Below are 22,087 nucleotides of genomic sequence, written 5' to 3' on the forward strand. Positions count from 1 at the left end.
GTCTTTAGTCAGGGTAAATATTCAAGCTGAGAGGTTTCCACATATTAACCTTAATTTTCTTAGCTGAAATCATCAGATTTTCATACGGTCCAATGTGCTGCTTGGTGGTTTGGTGCAACTGTTCATTGGTGATTTGATCATATAACTCAGTGGGTGGTTTTTTGTTTGTGTGTTTGTTTGTTTTTTTCATATAACTCAGTGGGTGTTGTTGGTTTTGTTTTTTTTTGTTTTGTTTTTTGTTTTTTTTACTATCTATTGCATTCAGGAAGTAAAGAACTTTGTATGGAACATTAAGCATCAGTAACTGAATAAATCAAATGTAACAAACATCACCACTAGCTCTTTAAAATATAGTTGTTGATACTGAGCTTAGAATGCTGAACACAAACACTGGCAACTGAATAATCAAAGGTGTGATCATGACTAGAAAAATCAGTCTGCACAGCTGGTTGATTCACTGTGTTGGCTATGTCTATTATTAGCCTCTTCCACGATATTCACAGCTTGACATGGTCAGCTCTTTTTGTTTTATAGCTTTTCTCACCATTCACTTCAATGTGTGTTTGACAGTTTTAAGACATTTACTGATATTAAAGAATGTGCACTATACTGCACAAACCAATAGGAAATTTGTTGTAGTTGTTTGATGTTAGGATTTTTCCTACCACACTTTTCCCTTTTATTAGTTTTAAATCTTTTTAAAACAATTTTTTCAAATCATTAATAATCTCTCACACACACACACACACACACACACACTCACTCACACACACGCAGGTGCAGGTTTACATGTATCAAAGACACCCTGCCCTGATGTTTTTTTTCTGTAGAAAGCCTTTTTTTCTCTGTATGTGTCTGTGTCTGTGTCTGTCAGTCTGTCTGTGTGTACTTCCCTTTGTGTGCATGCCTGTGCACTTATACTTATGCACGATGGCTGCAATAGCTGAATGGTTAAAGCGTTGGACTTTCAATCTGAGGGTCCCAGGTTCAAATCTCAGGGACGGCGCCTGGTTGGTAAAGGGTGCAGATTTTTCCGATCTCCCAGGTCAACATGTGTACAGACCTGCTTGTGCCTGAACCCCCATAGTGTGTATACGCAAACAGAAGATCAAATACGCACGTTAAAGATCCTGTAATCCAAGTCAACGTTCTGTGGGTAATGGAAACAAGAACATACCCAGCATTCACACCCCTGAAAAAGGACTATGGCTGCCTACAAGTGGGGCAAATAAAGAAAATGGTCATATACGTAAGATGTTACATGTCTGTCTAAGTGTGTATGTGTGCGTGCCTGAAATCTGACTGAATGACACAGGAAACGAATGATGTGTGCCCAGTGGCAGCCGTCAGTCGGCTCTACAGAAGTAGGCAGCCTGTTGTGCAGATGATGCCGTGTTTGTAAAGTGCTTAGAGCTTGGCCTCCAACCGAGGATAGGTGCTATTTTAGAATCCATATCAATACATCAGTCAGTGTGTGTGTGTGTTTGGTAATTGGGCATTTTTACTATAATTATGGTATTTGTTGTCCCTGGGACATGAAAGGCGTCTATTGACATCCTTTTTAAAGATTATTTTTGCATGCCTGTTATTATCTAAAATGTTACTTATTGTGTTCAATTATGTTTTTATTCGGGTTAGTTTGATTAATCATTTGACAACATGATTGATTGAGCGGTCAATGGGAGAAGCATATCATATCATACCATACCATACCATACCATATCATATCAAATCATATACCATACCATACCATACCATACCATACCATATCATATCATATCATATCATATCATATATCATACCATATCATATCATGTCATACCATACCATACCATATATCATATCATATCATATATCATATCATATCATACCATATCATACCATACCATACCATACCATACCATATCATACCATACCATACCATACCATATCATACCATATCATATCATATCTTATCACATCAATGTCATGGCTTTTAGGCTTTATCAGCCATTTTCCCGATCATTAGATATTTTTTTTTTTTTTTGTTTTTTTGACTTTTTAAACAAGTGCTGGAATGAGTGTGCATTTACATATGTTATGGCTAGTTTCCAATAGAGAAATTTATTCGGGAATCATAACCCTTCCAGTGTTGGGTTTATGTGCACGAGTGTGGCTGTGCTTGTGGCTGATTTTCTTTTCCATGTGTTTTTTCTGTTTTCTTTTTGTTCAGTTCTGTGGGCCAATAATGAGTTATTCATTGTGGCTGATTTACTTTACCATGTGTTTTTTGTTTTCTTTTTGTTCAGTTCTGTTGACCAATAATGAGTTATTCATTGTGGCTGATTTACTTTACCATGTGTTTTTTCTGTTTTCTTTTTGTTCAGTTCTGTAGGCCAATAATGAGTTATTCATTGTGGCTGATTTACTTTACCATGTGTTTTTTGTTTTCTTTTTGTTCAGTTCTGTAGGCCAATAATGAGTCATTCATTGTGCTTGATTTTCTTTACCATGTGTTTTTTGTTTTCTTTTTGTTCAGTTCTGTGGGCCAATAATGAGTTATTCATTGTGCTTGATTTTCTTTACCATGTGTTTTTTCTGTTTTCTTTTTGTTCAGTTCTGTGGGCCAATAATGAGTTTTTCAGCCCATTTGTAGCTCTACTCCTTCTACTACCACCTTTTACCTTTACTGCCATTAGCTTGACTCACTGGACGCTGCGGCTGAGCATTGCTTGGGCGTCAACATTTGTTTCTTCAACACAGTTTCCACCTTCCTGGATCTGCATAAACCTCAAGCATAGGGAACACACTTCTACAGTATTTCCACCTTCCAGGATCTGCATAAACCTCAAGCATAGGGAACACACTTCTACAGTATTTCCACCTTCCTGGTTCTGCATAAACCTCAAGCACAGGGAACACACTTCTAAAGTATTTCCACCTTCCTAGATCTGCATAAACCTCATGCATAGGGAACACACTTCTACAGTATTTCATAAACCTCATGCATAGGGAACACACTTCTACAGTATTTCATAAACCTCATGCAGAGGGAACACACTTCTACAGTATTTCATAAACCTCAAGCATAGGGAACACACTTCTACAGTATTTCATAAACCTCATGCAGAGGGAACACACTTCTACAGTATTTCATAAACCTCATGCATAGGGAACACACTTCTACAGTATTTCATAACCTCATGCACAGGGAACACACTTCTACAGTATTTCATAACCTCATGCACAGGGAACACACTTCTACAGTATTTCATAACCTCAAGCACAGGGAACACACTTCTACAGTATTTCATAACCTCATGCATAGGGAACACACTTCTACAGTATTTCATAACCTCATGCAGAGGGAACACACTTCTACAGTATTTCATAAACCTCATGCATAGGGAACACACTTCTACAGTATTTCATAACCTCATGCATAGGGAACACACTTCTACAGTATTTCATAAACCTCAAGCACAGGGAACACACTTCTACAGTATTTCATAACCTCATGCATAGGGAACACACTTCTACAGTATTTCATAAACCTCATGCATAGGGAACACACTTCTACAGTATTTCATAAACCTCAAGCATAGGGAACACACTTCTACAGTATTTCCGGCTGTGTCCACACGTCAGTTTAGAGGGGGAAAAAACTGCTCAGTTTCAGTACATTTTCTACATTTCTGTGTCAGTATGACAGGAAAGCCTGTCTTCAGGCTGTGAAGTGCCTAGGGATGAATGCTTTAGATGCCCTTGTGACAAGGGAGGTGGGAGGACAGGGGGTACAGTGCCTTTTTTCCACTCATCAGATCCCAGAGTTTGAAACAAAAGAATTATTGCAAGTATTTTATCATCCAATAAAAAAAAAATGAACTCACTTTATACATATAAACCAATATGACCATTCACATGCTAACCTAACGGGGTTTTTTTCCCTCATAGTACCCGCAAGTAATCTTTATTGATAAATGAGCATTTGGAGCTATAGTTATCTTTGTTTCATATAATTACTGTCTTTGAGACATTGTAATTGTTTGAAAGTGAGAGGATCACATTCTCATTTTCTGCCATTCGTATCTGCACTTTGTTGTATGGTTTGCCATCAAGCAGGGAATCGGGTTGTAACTTTTTCCCCCCAGAAACTAGTTGCAGTTATTGACACATGTATACTTTACATGTATGACATTACATACACACTTTGCAAGCACACACACACACACACACACACACACACACACACACACACACAAATGGTCAAAATATCCTGCAGTCACTATTGTTACATGCTATATAGGGGAAGAAAGCCGTGTGTGTTACAAGTTGCTCAGTTTTAGTTTCCTTTCCTTCAGTTGCCGAACCAGAATCACGACTGAGGACTTCGCTCCATAGATGGAGAGCATTGCCGCATGTAAACTGAGAGGCTGTGACCGTTTGAAATTTGACCTTCCATATCAAGACTGCCTTTGTAATCAATTCTGTGTGTGTGTGTGTGTGTGTGTGTCTGTGTGTGTGTGTAACTTGTATGGATTGTGTGTGTGTGTGTGTGTGTGTGTGTGTGTGTTTTCCTTTAACTTGAGGCATTCTTTTGTACTTTGCAGTAGAGGAGGGCTCCTAAATATGTGGATTGGATAAACTTGGCAGCATATGATTCTGTAACACTGCATTATTTGAAATACTTGACTGCTTTTGATCATGACATCGATGGTGAAATTTACCAGTGGTGTGTACAACATCTGTGATAAGAAATGAGATTTGATGTGGATGAACCTGAAAATGTGGGTGAGAATTTTGTTACTTTGCCTGATGTCAACGTTCATGTCTTTAAACATATCTGTTCTTATAATTATGATGTAATGATTATTGATTAAAATGTTTGTTTGAAGTGAATATGTGAAATGCTTTTTGTTTGAAAACTTGTATGTTTATTACTCCTGTTTAATCAAGTAATGTTTCATGTTGTTTTTGTTTATGGGTGTGTGTTGGCTGATTGTCTTGTTGAGTTGTGCCGCACCTGATGCAGTTTATCTTTGTGAGATAATAAAATGTGTTTGATATTATCACTGCTTACCTTGTGTTGCATTGTCAATAAAATGTGTCTGATATTATCACTACTTACCTTATGTGTTGCATTGTCGCTCCAAATGTTCTGTGCACACAAAAGTATTTTAAATGAGTAATTGCAAGGTGTGCATCTTGTGTTTTTAACATTCATTGTTGAATCTTTCAGGAACTAAAGACTAGGACAGTAAAGGTCGGTTGATACTATCCCAAGTGTGTGTGTTTGTGTGTGTGTGTGAATTGGTTCTACTGATTTGTGTGTGTGTGTGTGTGTGTGTGTGTGTGTTCAAACCCCTTAGATGGAGTGGTACTTAAGCAAAGTTTCTGCAAAGTTACTGCAGATGTCATTACTCAGAGCAAAGAGTGCCCTGCTTATGTTGAACCAGTACAGGCACAACTGTATATATGATAGTCAGTCGTGTTTGACTATGACCATCACAACAGCAGAGGAGGTAACTGCTGTCCCGACTATCTGAGCTATGATATTATTATAGTGGAGAGTGTCTTGCCCAAGGTACATCTCCACCCTCTGGGCCAAGAGGGTTTTAGGACAGTCAGCACTGGGATGGTTGGGATGATATTATAGTGGACAGTGTCTTGCCCAAGTTTCATCTCCGCCCTCTCGGCCAAGAGGGTTTTAGGACAGTCGGCGTTGGGATGGTTCCCAAAGGCCACCTAGCCCACAAGGCTGCAGCACTAAGAGCCAGTGCAATTTTGCCTCCAAGTTTGAGAGTGATAGTCCCTCACAAAAGACTCAGCTGTAAATGACTTCCCATTGCAGTGGAGAAACCATTGATAATACAGCTCTCACTTTGCTGTTGGCCCAAATGTAAACTTCTGTTAACTAAACACCATCAAGATGACACAGTAGCAGTGCAGGGTCTCCTCTGGGGTGTGGCCTCCGAGTGACCCAACATGGACAGTTCCCTGCCCTCTGTCACTACTGGAGAAAAAGATGGCAGGATGGTTATCTGCCAATATAGTACCCATGTGGGCCTGAGTTTGATACCCTCTCTCGCCCTTTCTCCCAAGTTGAACTGGACAATCAAATAAAGTGTAATCATTCAGAGGAGATGATAAAGCAAGGCCCTGTTTGCAGCAGGTACTTGGTGCACTGAAAAAAACATGGCAGCATAGTGTTCTCGGGCCAAATTCTGTACAAGAAATCCACTCTGAAAGGTATCCAAATATATCTGTGCATGCTATTGTTGAAGCACTTCAGAGAGTTCCTTTTCCCAGGTGTTTTTGCAAGACTATTTAATGTTGTTATTTTTTTTGGGGGGGGGGGTCTTTTGGTCCAACTGTGACTAATTGCAAAGAAGATCCACTGTGCTTTCATGAAACTGTGCCCTGAAATACCAAAACAAAGATTTGTGTAAATTCCTAAATTCGTGGATTCTTACTAATACAAAAAGATCTGTATGTGGAAAAAATAGAATAGAATATTAGGAAATAAATACTGGTTGGTTTGCACTAGGGGCGATAATCAAGGCGCATCCAAAATACTGTGAGTCTACAAGAGTTTGCTTCCGTGCATACAACCCTTGCTGACGTGTGTGTGTGTGAGCAATGATGGTGGCGATGTGATTTAGACGACGATGACTTAAAAAAAGACAACTTCCATATATTGGTAAAAGGTGGTAGTAGAAGTAGTAGTGGTATTGGTGGTGGACTTTCTTGGGTTTCCATAATTGGAATTTCGCGTCACATGTATGTGTGCGGTGTGTGTCTGTGTGTGCAGAGTAGTGGTATCAACTTTCAGTTCCACAAGAGGTCTTAAAAAATAATAGTGATAAGAAACTATAGGGAGAGCTGGACAGTACAAGGTCTTCAGAGAAGAAGCCCCTCTCAGTCAAGTGTTTCGGCCCTTAACTCCTTACACTAAGGGGGCCGGGCCGCACCCAGGTCATGACTCCTGGATGCCCTTGTATTGCCGCCTTTTCCTTTTTCTTCTGTTTTCCTGGTCCTCAGCAGGTTCGAACCCGCGCCTCCAGGGTGGCCGCCACTTCAGAACTGAGTCACCTTTTCTGGCAGACCACTGAGCCATCGTACGCCAAGTTTGAGTAGGGAAAATTTAATCCTTATGAAGTTTACTTTCATTCCTCCTCGACCAGATCCAGCTGGAACTCTTCTACTGCTTCTGCCATTGCCTTGAGAGCCCATGTCCTCTCTCTGCCAGAAATCGACAGCTGTTTCATGAGGCTGTGGGCAGTGGGGGTGTGGGGGGTTGGCATCGTATTCTAGGTGTGTGTCAGTCACATATAATTATTATTCTCAGACCGTTGCAATGGGAATTGTGCTGTTTTCTGTTTTATCACGAACGTGTCGCATTGTTTCAGTGTTCGAACACTCCACAGTCGGCTCAGCTGCTCCATCTCGATTCCATATTAAGAGTAGGTTTCATGAGTGAACTTGGCAGCGCTAGAGTTAAGAATGTTCCAAACTCCAAGGTAAATTCCAAATACATACGAACACTGACTCTCAACTGTAAGCAGACTTAGTGCTGCAGAGATCACCTCATGAAAACCAACCTCCTTCATTCTCTTCGTCAAATCTCGGCACCCAGCTCTTTAAGTATGGCCTTAAAACATATATCCCACCTCTTTTTAAAACAACTATCTCCTCCATATTTCAAGCCAAACATATAGTTTCTATTCACATGTTGGGTTTTTTGGTTTTTTGTTTTTGTTGTTGTTGTTTTGGTTGTTTTATTATTATCTTTAAAGCAGTTTTCTCACGTTGATCCTTCCGAATCAGAATGATTGGTTTCGTGATTATGACTTACTGCATTATGGTGTAAAACGATTTGATGTCATTCTACACAAAATAAAACGCAATATAAATACATTTATTATCATTATTATTGTTGTTGTTGTTTTCTTATAGCATTATTTTGATGAATATTCTTATTTTATTCATCATCGTCATAATCATTATCATTGTATAATTCGGTACGACAGACTGGGATACCCACCGCCCCACCCCCACATGCACCCCCCACCCCCACATGCACTATTTTATCTTTGCTGTTTCTGTGTTGTGTGTATTGTATTGCATAGCAGTTTAGCTCTCTCCCCCCCACCCCCACATGCACCATTTTATCGTTGCTGTTTCTGTGTTGTGTGTATTGTATTGCATAGCAGTTTAGCTCTCTCCCCCCCACCCCCCGCACCCCCCACCCCCACATGCACCATTTTATCGTTGCTGTTTCTGTGTTGTGTGTATTGTATTGCATAGCAGTTTAGCTCTCTCCCCCCCACCCCCACGTGCACCGTTTTATCTTTGCTGTTTCTGTGTTGTGTGTATTGTATTGCATAGCAGTTTAGCTCTCCCCCACCCCCCACCCCCGCCAATAACCAACGCCTCTCCACCACGGCCTCTGCACCATACCAGCCTTTAATTTCCTTCCCCCAGAACTCAACAACAGATCAGAGTTATTTTGAACTACTGCCGGACAAATTTAGCCGGCAACAGCAGTTGCACGGGCGACACAGAGGGGTGTGTGTGTGTGGGGGGGGGGGGGGGGGGAGAAGAAAACACAGAGAAATATGTTGGTGAGAGAGAGAGAGTGTGTGTGTGTGTGTGTGAAAGGCGGGGAAGGTAGAGAGGAGAAGGGGAATAGTAATAGCGCGCGCGCGCACACCCGTGGCACACATGCACACACACACACACACACACACACACACCCCCTAACAAACTCTCTCTCACACACACACACGCGCGCGCGCGCGCGCACGCACACTCGCACACGCACGCACACATGCGCGCATGCACGTGTGCCGAGAACGTGTCTTATCGTATGAGGAAAGACCGAGGGTAACACGGGAAAACAGAAATGAAAAAACAGAAAATACAGCCGTCAAACTGGGATCGAGCTCAAAATAACGTGATTTATTATAGGCTTCTGTCTCGTGCAGACTTTCTAGTGTTTCCATAATTGGAAGATCGTGTCACATGTGTGTGTGTGCGTGTGTGTGTGTGTGTGTGTGTGTGTGTGTGTGTGTCTGCATGCCTTGTTGTATATGTGACAGGGGGTGGAAAATGGGTGGAGGGTTCTGAATCCTGTTGGCTGCGTGTGTGCGTGCAAGTGTGTGTGTGTGTGTGTGTGTGTGTGTGCGCGCGCGCACGCGTATATGTGTGCCAGCGAGTCCAACACTCAGCTATCAATATTAGAATCAACTTGTGCAAACACATTGCTGCGAGAAGTTGTAATATTTATAGATCTTCGCACACACCGTCTTTCTCTTCTTGTGGGTATACTGATAACGGGAGACAAAACAACAACAACAACAACAACAACAACAAAAACAAAAAAAACACCTGCATTTATTCAAAGACCTACACGTACCTTTATATAATTCATTATAGGTTCCATGAAAAAGGACCCACTACAAAAGCACACACCCACCTACAAGCCCCCCCCCCCCCCCACCCCCCTCTCCCACCCCCTCACAGAGAGAGAGCGAGAGAGAGAGAGAGAAGTGCGTGTCATTGGACTGAAAGGCCTTGTAGGCCACTGGTGAATCTTTCTGCCCACTCATTGTGACGTTAGAACTCTTGAAGTGTGTGTTTCTATGGCCGTTCGCAACTCAACCCACACGTGAATGCAACAATGAATTGTGTTTCAAGTCCAGAGAGAGATGCAGAGAAACGCCAAACTTCTGAAAACAGCGAGGTGGGAGAGAGAGAGAGAGAGAGAGAGAGAGAGGAGTGTGTGTGGGGTGGGAGAGAGAGATAGAGAGAGGTGGTAGGGTCTCTCTCTCTCTCTCTCTCTCTCTCTCTCTCTCTCTCTCTCTCTATATATATATATATATATATATATAATGATAATGATAATAACAATAAGAAAAAACCACGATGAGAGGCAAAAGCAGTGTCCCCAATCCACACAAGTCATACAAGTCAAGGTCTTCACAGTCGTAAACGGACATAAAAGTAGTACAGCCTTCTGTCAAGTGCCGTAAATGAACTTTACGTCCTATCGTAAACCAGTCCTCTGTTGAAGCAGATCAGCTTGGACTGGCCACAAGGGGTTCGGAAGGCAACGCAGCAAGGTGTCCTCTGTTGAAGCAGATCAGCTTGGACTGGCCACAAGGGGTTCGGAAAGCAACGCAGCAAGGTGTCCTCTGTTGAAGCAGATCAGCTTGGACTGGCCACAAGGGGTTCGGAAGGCACCGCAGCAAGGTGTCCTCTGTTGAAGCAGATCAGCTTGGACTGGCCACAAGGGGTTCGGAAGGCAACGCAGCAAGGTGTCCTCTGTTGAAGCAGATCAGCTTGGACTGGCCACAAGGGGTTCGGAAGGCAACGCAGCAGGGTGTCCTCTGTTGAAGCAGATCAGCTTGGACTGGCCACAAGGGGTTCGGAAGGCAACGCAGCAGGGTGTAATCTGAAGGACGTGTGACGTTACTTGCAGGGTTGAGTGATCGTGGAAGCATCGGTTGTGGAGTGGTGGCCTAGAGGTAACGCGTTCGCCTATGAAGCTTGAGAATCTGAGCGCACTGGTTCGAATCACGGCTCAGCCGCCGATATTTTCTCCCCCTCCACTAGCCTTGAGTGGTGGTCTGGACGCTAGTCATTCGGATGAGACGATAAACCGAGGTCTCGTGTGCTGGCATGCACTTAGCGCACGTAAAAGAACCCACAGCAACAAAAGGGTTGTTCCTGGCAAAATTCTGTAGAAAAATCCATTTCGATAGGAAAAACAAATAAAACTGCACGCAGAAAAAAAAAATCAAAATGGATGGTGCTGTAGTGTAGCGACACGCTCTCCCTGGGGAGAGCAGCCCGAATTTCACAAAGAGAAATCTGTTGTGATAAAAAAGAGAAATACGAAATATAAACAAATATTAATTGATATTTTTGTCACTACAGATTCCTCTGATTCCTGTGTGTGAAATTCGACTGCTGTCCCCAGCGAGAGCGCGTCGCTACACTGAGAGCGCCACCCCTTTTTTTCTGTATTTTGTTTCTGCCTGCAAAGTCATTTGTTTTCCTATTGAAGTGGATTTTTCTACACAGTTTTGCCAGGGACAACCCTTTGTTGCCGTGGGTTCTTTTACGTGCGCTCAGTGCATGCTGCACACGAGGCCTCGGTTTATCGTTTCATCCGAATGATTAGCGTCCAGACCACCACTGAAGTCTAGTGGAGGGGGAGAAAATACTGGCGACTGTGGGATTGGAACCAGTGCTCAGATTGTCTCGCTCCCTTTGCGGACGCGTTACCTGTAGGCCATCACTCCACAGGGTAACCCCTTAACTGCTGCTGACGACAATGCTAGTTGGTGAAAGACTGTCACATCAGTGAACATAAGACCGGGATTACACTGAGATCAGGATGTCAGCCACCATTCTGTATTGATTTGGATCTTTCCCCTCTTGGTGTTGATCTACCTTGTATAAAAAAAAAAAATTAAAAAGAGGAAAGAAATAATAATGACAATGAAAACCATTGAAAAGGTACACAGAAAGTGACAGCTGCAGTTCACACTCATGCCAGTCCTGGTCTCTTTTCACCTGGGCTTCAGCAGACGAGGGGTTAAAAATTGACTGACTGGATAGCAGACATAATTATGTTTCTGTTTCAGTTTCTCAAGGAGGCGTCACATCGTTCGCACGATTCCATATACGCTACATCACATGTGGCAGGCAGATGTCTGACCGGCAGCATCACCAGAACGCTTGTCATGCATTTGTGTACCAAGAAGAGCGCTTTTCTTCCCTAGCATTTCAGTGCAGAGGACGACACTTTCGTTGCCATGGACTCTTTTTCAGTGCGCCAAGTGCGTGCTTCACACGGAACCTCGGTTTATCGTTTCATCCGAATGACTTGACGCTCAGTTTGATTTTCCAGTCAAACTTGGGAGAAAGGGCGAGAGCGGGATTCGAACCCAGACCCTCACGGACACTGTATTGACAGATGAACGTCTTATCCATTCGGCCACCTTACACCTTGACATATGTCTGCTATCTGCTATCTGTTTATTTGCGACAGTGCAGTGCGGCACGGGGGTGTCATGGGTATTCTTCTCACCCCTGTGTGTGTGTGTGTGTGTGTGTGTGTGCTGAGGAATGACGTGTCATGACAGCCCATACTACGTCATGACAAACCACGCCCTGAAAGTAACCTCTTCCCTGCCCTCCCCCAACCCAATAGTAGCTTCCACCCCCCGCACACTTTCCAATACCAAACAGGCAGCCAGGATTGGTTATTTATTATTCTTATAGTTGACGTAAGAAAAAAGCTGCCAGCTGATCACGCTCTTTCCTCGTCAGCACCGTCCTCCATGTGAGAAACACAGTAAGGAGAGCGGGTGACAAAGGGAATCCTTCCCCTTCTTGTTGGCGGCGTTCACGGTTCAGTGTGTGCAAGTTTCCACGTACTCCGCCAGTTTGCTCGTGACATGAGCAGCAACTTCTGAACGATGAATCGATGAAGCAGAACGTTTTGTCCTGCACCCTCTCTGTCTCTCTGTCTCTGTCTCTCTCTCTCTCTCTCTCTCTCTCGTGTGTGTGTGTGGGGGGGGGGGCGAGGGGGGGGGTATGGGGGAGGCATGGGCGGGGGGAGGGGGGGGGGAGCGGGGAGGGGGGGAGAGCGGGTCTATGAGCACACTCATGCAGAGATTTGCCAACTTCAGCGACTTCTGAGCATACGAGCTTGAGTTCTGACGATTCACAAATTTCACGTGATTCTCACAACTTTAGGGAAAGAAAAAGGCCTCAGTCCTTCTCAGTCCCACTGATATAAAACCGTCACCACACCAGATCTCAACGCGCATTCAATTGTGTCTGACGGTGTTTGACGTATCTTCCGAGGTGCGAAATCCAGAATCAGAAGCAGAGCCAACACAGACTTTGTTCGACCAGCATGTTTACGTGGAAGGCAATCCGAAACATCCTGGCGGACGAGTTCAAGGACTGGGGTAGCTGCCTGCTCTTGTCTTTGGGCATCGGGGCCTTTGCCTTTCTGATGGCCTATCATCCCATCCGTTTGTTCAGCGCACTGACACATGGGGCGGCGTTCATCTGGGTTCGTGAGAACTACGTTTGGTAAATATCATTATCATTCTTACTGTTGACAATATCTATTATTTCTTCCCCCGTATTCTTTCGTTTCGAAGACGGAAAAAGTTGTAAATTTGTATTTTGTATTTGTATTTTTATCAACATTTGTGTGAAATTCGGGCTGATAGCGCGTGGCTACACTACAGCGCCACCCTTTTGGTATTTTTTCCTGCTTGCAGTTTTGCTTTTCCTATCGAAGAGGATTTTTCTACAGAATTTTGCCAGGGAAACCCTTTTTTTGTTTACATGCGCTAAGTGCATGCTGCACGCGGGACCTCGGTTTCGTCTCATCCGAATGACTAGCGTCTAGACCACCACTCAAGGTCGAAAATATCGAGGCGGAGCCGTGATTCGAACCAGCGCGCTCAGACTCTTAGGCGGACGCATTAACTCTAGGCCATCACTCCACTTGGGATTAAGACACTGTACTATATACTGTACATTTCCCCCCCTCTTTTATAGGCCTTCTTCACGGCATTCGAGCATTCGAGAGGGGAAGACATGTAGAGTATATATTACAATGTCTAACCAATTTACAACTTTCTCGGTCTTCAAATCGAAACTGAGTGGAAAGAGTACAGGGGAAGAAATGTGCATCTGGCTACGCTTAGCATTAATGACGAAAGTTGGATACAATTTCGCCAAAAATTGCCATTCTAAAAAGTGTATCACTCAAGACTCGCACGAATAATAGAGGGGTTGGGTAGGGGGCTGTGTATGACTGTAGCCAAAGACCCTGTACACATGTATACCTAGATTTTTGTCAAGATTTTAAAATTCGAGCTGCTCTCTACCGAATGTAATACAATATACATGCATTCAGGCTCTTGTGTAGCAGAGTTAGTTCGGAGCTAACCATACTCGCTCGAATCCGTTACGGTACAGAATTGTAAGTCGGTTATTCCAGTCTGTTTTAAAGATAAAGGGAGTGGGGGTGGGGAGGGGGGATTGTGGATATTGCTGAAAATATATCACGTTTGATCTGACATGAGTAGTGTTCACAAGGCTGACTCTCACTCCACCAGTCACAGGAGAGGAGAATGTGGATAAAGTCTGAACAAGATTGTCCTCCATTTCATGGGTGTGTGAAAGGAAATCCTTCTAGTCTGTTGTATATTGATAAGTATGCTCACATAAGTGAATTCGTCGGGGTTTTTTTTCCATACAAGTGATCACTGACAAGTGATTCATGTAACATTTTACGAAATTCAAAACCGCTTCGCCTAGCGTATAATTTATCAAATTCTTGTATTTGCATGTGAACATGAGTCTAGGACAATGTATGCTTCACGGCAGTCTAAACAAATCAAATATTCACAGCTGAAATGTTACTGACAGAAAATAAATATCTAATTTATTCATTCGTTTTTTCATCTCTCCATTTATTTATTGTATCAAAATAACATCTTTTCCCATATGTATTTTGACTTCGTGATTTGATAAATGGAATTCCATCAAAATTAAAGTGGCTTTCGAGAAAGACGACTCTGTTGGAGCCATTCACACCAATACAGTTTCACTTCGTCACAACAGAATTGCAGAGCAGTCAATTCCGAAAATGATGCAAAACTGTCTATCCTCAATGTTATGACTGCCTCGAAATTTTGAAAATCGTGCCGTTTCTTTGTATTAAGAGTGTGTATATATATATATATATATATATATACATATATATATATATACATATACACATACACATTATGGTTTTGAATAGCCCCAACCCCGCCCCAACGTGTGCAAAGTGACTTGCTGTCAATCGAGGAATGAAATAGCTACCGTTATAGCTTTCGGTAAGAGGAACTGTTTTTGTGAAGTGGAACCATCTTGTCTTTGCTACGGTGGTCCCATTCCTTGATTATGATCCTGTTTCCACAGTGGGACTTTTAGGATAAATACGTAAATCCGACTAGAGAACGGTGCTTCGATCCTCTCGGCTATGAGGTTAGTCATCCCAAATACCTGTAATGTCTTGCACATTCCCCAGAGTTTCGCGGGCTCAGGTTCCAACAGAATGACAGATTTTTTTCCAACCTCAAGACTTTGAATCTTGGTAAGGTTTCTAACGATTGTAAGCAGAGGATATATATACTATGCACGGAATGCATTTGGAAAGTCGAACATAACTCGATGGCCACTCATCTAATTTTGTATGTATGAAATTACTCTAAAGCAAATGAAACTGACGCCAAAAACATTCGCAGACAATCCACTGGAGGGACTTGCGTCGGAATAGCAGCTTCCGTTTCACATACTATTCACGAATGGATATGAGTAACAATTTGGTATTGTGCTGGCTAGACCGAGAGCATTGTGACGTTGGTTTACGACTGGTGATAACGGCATTGAGTTGGTGACACGAGCTTTGACAGTGGTCAGATGCCAATGAGCAATGGGTGTGTGTTGTAGAGTGGATGCTCCATTGTGAACGTCATATTTCAATGAGGATTGTGTTGTAGAGTGGATGCTCCATTGTGATAGTCATATTTCAATGAGGATTGTGTTGTAGAGTGGATGTTCCATTGTGATAGTCAGATGCCAATGAGCAATGTGTGTAGAGTGGATGCTCCATTGTGATAGTGGTCAGATGGCAATGAGCAATGTGTTGTAGAGTGGATGCTCCATTGTGATAGTGGTCAGATGGCAATGAGCAATGTGTGTTGTAGAGTGGATGCTCCATTGTGATAGTCAGATGCCAATGAGCAATGTGTGTAGAGTGGATGCTCCATTGTGATAGTGGTCAGATGGCAATGAGCAATGTGTGTTGTAGAGTGGCTCTTGAGTGGTCAGATGCCAATGAGCAATGTGTTGTAGAGTGGATGCTCCATTGTGATAGTAGTCAGATGCCAATGAGCAATGTGTGTTGTAGAGTGGATGCTCCATTGTGATAGTAGTCAGATGCCAATGAGCAATGTGTTGTAGAGTGGATGCTCCATTGTGATAGTCATATTTCAATGAGCAATGGGTATTGCAGAGTGGATTGTGATATCAGATGCAATGGGCAATGTGGTCAGATGTTAATGGGTATTGCAGAGTGGATTGTGATCATCAGATGCAATGGGCAATGTGGTCAGATAAGCAATGGGTGTTGCATAGTGGATTGTGGTATCAGATGCAATGAGCAATGTGGTCAGATAAGCAATGGGTGTTGCATAGTGGATTGTGATATCAGATGCAATGGGCAATGTGGTCAGATAAGCAATGGGTGTTGCATAGTGGATTGTCATATCAGATGCAATGGGCAATGTGGTCAGATGTTAATGGGTGTTGCAGAGTGGATTGTGATATCAGATGCAATGAGCAATGTGGTCAGATGTTAATGGGTGTGTTGCAGAGTGGATTGTGATATCAGATGCAATGAGCAATGTGGTCAGATGTTAATGGGTGTGTTGCAGAGTGGATTGTGATATCAGATGCAATGGGCAATGTGGTCAGATGTTAATGGGTGTTGCAGAGTGGATTGTGATATCAGATGCAATGAGCAATGTGGTCAGATAAGCAATGGGTGTTGCATAGTGGATTGTGATATCAGATGCAATGAGCAATGTGGTCAGATGTTAATGGGTGTTGCATAGTGGATTGTCATATCAGATGCAATGGGCAATGTGGTCAGATGTTAATGGGTGTTGCAGAGTGGATTGTGATCAGATGCAATGAGCAATGTGGTCAGATGTTAATGGGTGTTGCAGAGTGGATTGTGATATCAGATGCAATGGGCAATGTGGTCAGATGTTAATGGGTGTTGCAGAGTGGATTGTGATATCAGATGCAATGAGCAATGTGGTCAGATAAGCAATGGGTGTTGCATAGTGGATTGTGATATCAGATGCAATGAGCAATGTGGTCAGATAAGCAATGGGTGTTGCATAGTGGATTGTGATATCAGATGCAATGGGCAATGTGGTCAGATGTTAATGGGTGTGTTGCAGAGTGGATTGTGATATCAGATGCAATGAGCAATGTGGTCAGATAAGTAATGGGTGTGTTGCAGAGTGGATTGTGATATCAGATGCAATGGGCAATGTGGTCAGATGTTAATGGGTGTGTTGCAGAGTGGATTGTGATATCAGATGCAATGGGCAATGTGGTCAGATGTTAATGGGTGTGTTGCAGAGTGGATTGTGATCATCAGATGCAATGAGCAATGTGGTCAGATAAGCAATGGGTGTGTTGCAGAGTGGCCGCTCCACCAACCCAGAGCCGTCAGAGCTCCGTTTTACTGACGTGACAACCAAGCGGTGCTACCACCTGTGCCTTCCTTCATCTCATCCTCTGCTCCAAAAATGCTGACAGCATGTTCACAGAAAAATGTAATCTGCACAATGTGAAATTTTAAAACTGAAAGGGGAACTTTGACAAGTAGTCTTTAACTCTATGCATTCGTGCACAATGTGAACATTTTAATTTTGACGTAGTTTTAACTCGTACAAAAAAGTTAATCAAAAGTTTTTAAAACGTTTTATTATAATTTTAATCGATGTTTTTCTCCATTTTTATTTTTTTTTTTTTAGCCGGAATACTCGTTTTTGATACTCATACCATCATAAAAATGTAAACCTTTGTTTGAAATTCAGTCATCTCATTTCATTGTCAAAAAAAGAGAAAAAGTATTGTTACACCAATTCATAAGACCATTTTTATCATTCAAGAGTGAGCACTGATTTGTCATTCATTAAAACTCGGGACCATTGATAATTGTCACTGGTGGTTTTCATCTATGCTTTGAGTGCTGTCTGTTTCCTTCAAGTATGTGTACAATTATAATTGATGTAGATAATCGAGGATAGATTGGAAGAATAAGCAATGCCTAAAACGTTCTCTCTCGCTCTCTACTCCACTCTCTCCGTAGCTCTTGATCGACTCATCTCCCTCTCCCTTTCCCTTTCCCCTCTCTCGTTCTCTGCACACCAACCCCCTCTCCTTTGCGAATGTCTGTCCCTCGAAATCTGACTTGCATCCATGCATGAATGCACTGTTTGGACCAAAGAACTGGTCTCTTCTACATCTCGCAAACTGAAGTCGCAATTCCTAAGACCACAAACATGTTTGCCATGAGTTGCGCAGTTGGCGATCGCTATCGAATCGCCTTGGGGTGTAGAGGCTCTGGATAGAGGTAGTACCTTTGGTGTCTGGCACGCTGCTTCCTACTAGTTAGGATGGACGGGCATCACTGGTCCTCATCCACCCCTAAATCTCGCGTGTTGGCTCCAAGCGCCACACCCCGGTAAACCGCTTCAGCTGGCGGGCTAAACCACGTGAGGGGGTGGTGTTTACACTGCACCACTGGGCGGAAGAGCGGGGACAGGCGGCCAACGACCAGGGCGGAAGGGTCCCATGATGGACTCAACGGCTAAGTGTACATGACCGAGGGCGTACCACACCATAATCGTGGACTGCGGCTTGCGGTCTTGGCTTGGAGAGGAGACGGGCGCCGCCAAGCTTTACCAAGCCCACTGAAAGGACATGAGAAGGAAGAATCAGTTTACCAAGCCGGATCAGCCGGGGCCCGGAATAACGACCGCGCGTCCCATTGACTCACTTCAGGGTGGGAGCGATAAGTGGGCTACTGGAGTGAGAAATACCATCAAACTACCCAGGCAATGTACAACCATCGGAACGTGGAATGTTCGTACCCTGTATGCCTGTGGTAAGCTCCATGAACTGACTCGCGAACTGAAGCGCTACCGCTGGGATGTCATAGGACTGTCAGAAGTCAGATGGACTAGCTTCGGCGAAACGACAACAGATGGACAAGATCTGGTTCTCTGGGGAAAAGAAACGCGAGTACGGGGTGGCCTTCATTGTACGGAAGGAAACTGCAGGCAGTGTCATCAGCTGTACACCCGTCTCAAGCAGACTTATTACCATCCGCATTTCTGCCAAACCCCACAACCTGACAATCATCCAGGTTTATGCTCCAACGACAGACCATGACGATGAGCAGAGGAGTTTTACGAACAGATTGACTCCATCATAGCAACAGTCCCAAAGAAAGACATGCTGATAGTCCAGGGAGACTGGAATGCCAAGGTTGGCCCAGATGCATACCAGAATTGGGCAGGAACAACTGGTAAGTTCGGCATTGGGGAAACCGACAGACGCCTTAGATTGCTGGAGTTTGCCAAAAGCCATCGCCTTACCCTAGCCAATACTCTCCACCAGCATAAGCTGTCCAGAACCGCAACCTGGCACTCGCCAAATGGGCAAGTCCACAACCAGATAGACTTCATCCTGACCCCACAACGCTACAAGTCCAGTATCGATAAAGCCAACACAAGGACGTTCCCAGGAGCTGATATCGGCAGCGATCATGATCTTGTCTTGGCAACCTTCAAGCTCAAGCTGAAGTGCAAGCGTTGTCCAAGGAATCCCCGTATCCGCTTTGACCTAGAAAAGCTGAAGGACCCCGAAATCGCGGATGTGTTCCAGGCTCAAGTAGGCGGGAAGTTCGCAGCCCTCAACTTAATGGACATCGATGTAGACACCCTTGCTAACATCAAAGAGGTGCTAACTACAACAGCTGAACAAGTGGTGGGAAAAAAGCGAAAAAGGATCCAACCATGGGTGACAAATGAGGTCCTAGATCTGTGTGACAAGCGGCGAGAACTGAGGAAAAAGAAACACTCTGGTAATGAAGCCAGGACGAAGTACCAACAGGTGAACAGAGAAGTCAGGACGAAGATGAAGGCAGCCAAAGAAAACTGGATAGAGGAGCAGTGCGAAGAAGTTGAGAAAGGCATGGAAGCAGGGAACAGCAAAGGAGCCTATAGCACCCTCAAGACCCTCACTAAGACTAGCCAGCCAAGATCAGCTGTCATCGAAGATAAGGATGGCAAGCTACTGACAGATAGCGAAGAAGTCCTGAAGAGGTGGACAGAATACTGTGACGGCCTCTACAACTACCAGCTCAATCCAGACTCATCCATATTGCAGGACAACCCACGATCCATAGACAGCGAGGAAAATCTCCAAGTGTTGGAGGAGGAGGTTGAGGCTGCAATACAGAGTCTGAAGCCAGAGAAATCCCCAAGAGTGGACAACGTCCCATCTGAGCTTTTGAAGTACGGAGGGAAGGAGACCACAGAAGCACTAACAATGCTATGTCAGAAGATCTGGACAGAAAAGAAGTGGCCAACAGAATGGACCCAATCGCTGGTGATTCCTCTACCCAAGAAGGGCAACCTCAAGCAGTGTCAAAAATTACAGGACTATAAGTCTGATTAGCCACCCAAGCAAAGTTATGCTCCGCATCATCCTCAACCGATTGAAATCCAAGGCTGAGGAGCTGCTGTCAGAAGAACAAGCAGGCTTTAGAAAAGGGCGGAGCGCTGTCGAACAAATATTCAACTGTCGAGTCCTCATTGAAAAACATCTACAACACCAAAAGGACATTTTTCACAACTTCATCGACTTCAAGAAGGCATTCGATCGGGTGTGGCACAGCGGCCTCTGGCAAGTACTGAGAGGCTTCAACATTGAAGGGCTCATTCAAGTCATCCAGGCCCTCTACGAACATTCCAGCACCGCAGTGCTCCTCAACAATCAACAAGGACAGTTCTTTCGGACCACAGTCGGAGTCAGGCAAGGATGCCTATTATCCCCAGTACTTAACATCTTTCTGGAGAGAATCATGCAAGAGGCCCTCGAAGACCACCACACTTCCATCACCATTGGCGGCAGGCCAGTCTGCAATCTTCGGTTCGCAGACATCGACCTCATGGGGGGCACTAACACCGAGCTCCAGGATCTAACAGACTCACTACAAGAGCAAGTGCTTACGGCATGGAGGTCAGCACAGAGAAGTCAAAGGTCATGGTCAACAGCACAACTAACATCGGTGCCAACATAACCATGAATGGTGAGCCCTTGGAAGAAGTGACCAGCTTCAAGTACCTGGGAACAAAGACGGCACCTGCACAGCAGAAATCCGAAATAGGATTAATTCTGCAACGGCAGCGATGGCCAGACTGAACAGGGTATGGAAGAGCAACATCAGATTTCACACAAAATTCCTGTTCTACAAGTCACTGGTGGTCTCCATCCTCTTATATGGATGTGAGACATGGACACTGATGGCAGAAACAGAAAGAAGAATCCAAGCATTCGAAACCTAGTGCTTGAGGAGACTACTACACATCTCCTACAAGGAGCACAAGACCAATGACTATGTGCGGAACCTGGTCAGCAACCTTGTTGGGCCCCAAGAACCACTGCTGGCGACTGTCAAACGACGGAAGATGGCATGGTTTGGTCACGTCATACGACATAACACCCTCTCCAAAACCATCCTGTAAGGGACTGTAGAGGGAGGGCACAGACGGGGGCGGCAGAGAAAGAGCTGGCCCGACAACGTCAAGGAATGGACCAAAATGACGATGCCAGATCTCCTCACGACAGCTGCCAACAGAACGGCGTGGCGAGCTATGACATCTTCATGTCCCCCCAACGACCCCAGCGGTCGAGGGAATGAGTGAAGTGAGAGTGATCTAATCTGCCCATAAGTCAGTCCGTGCAAGATGCCACCATGAGTTCCAGTGGACCGGAAGTTAGTCTCGTCGGAACATTGTCCTGCTCGCTGCCTCCCCGTCCCGCCCCCCCCCCCCCCACCCCCCCCCCCCCCCCCCATCTCACACGATGAAACTTGATTGCACCGTTATCAATATGAGAATGTCACACTGACCTTAAAAATGAATTTTTTTTTAAACTTCCAAAGGTGACAAATGAAATTTCCCGTTATTCTTGGTTTGGGGCGAGAAAAGTCCAAGAGATGTGTACAAGAAACTGGAGCCTGACCACACTGTCCAGTGTCTGGAACCGGTATAAATATCGGACCTACAGACAGAACCTCAGTAATTCTGTCCCCTGGTTGCAGCAGATTGTGGAAGCAAGTACCCCACGAGGGACATTCCAGAAGTTGCTACTTGACATACTTTCAATGCCTATCCTCGGCTCAATGCCTATCCTCGGCTCAATGCCTATC

General features: G+C 44.2%; 1 protein-coding gene and 1 long non-coding RNA gene across 2 annotated transcripts in view; one reads left to right on the top strand and one right to left on the bottom strand.

The window, feature by feature from the left end:
• Positions 1-212: 212 nt before the first annotated feature.
• On the bottom strand, positions 213-5,241 carry LOC143290349 (uncharacterized). Its single transcript, XR_013056369.1, has 2 exons — positions 2,921-5,241; positions 213-2,806 (listed from the first exon to the last, which is right to left on the bottom strand). It is a non-coding gene; the product is annotated as an uncharacterized LOC143290349 (long non-coding RNA).
• Positions 5,242-19,104: 13,863 nt separating this feature from the next.
• The window catches only part of LOC143293755 (uncharacterized), a 3,404-nt gene continuing 421 nt past the window's right edge, over positions 19,105-22,087 (top strand). The window contains exon 1 of the mRNA XM_076605012.1: positions 19,105-20,094. Coding sequence (XP_076461127.1) covers positions 19,105-20,094 — 990 coding nt within the window. The remainder of the gene's footprint in view (positions 20,095-22,087) is intronic.

The sequence above is a fragment of the Babylonia areolata genome, chromosome 1, assembly GCF_041734735.1.
Source record: "Babylonia areolata isolate BAREFJ2019XMU chromosome 1, ASM4173473v1, whole genome shotgun sequence".
NCBI lineage: Eukaryota > Metazoa > Mollusca > Gastropoda > Neogastropoda > Buccinidae > Babylonia > Babylonia areolata.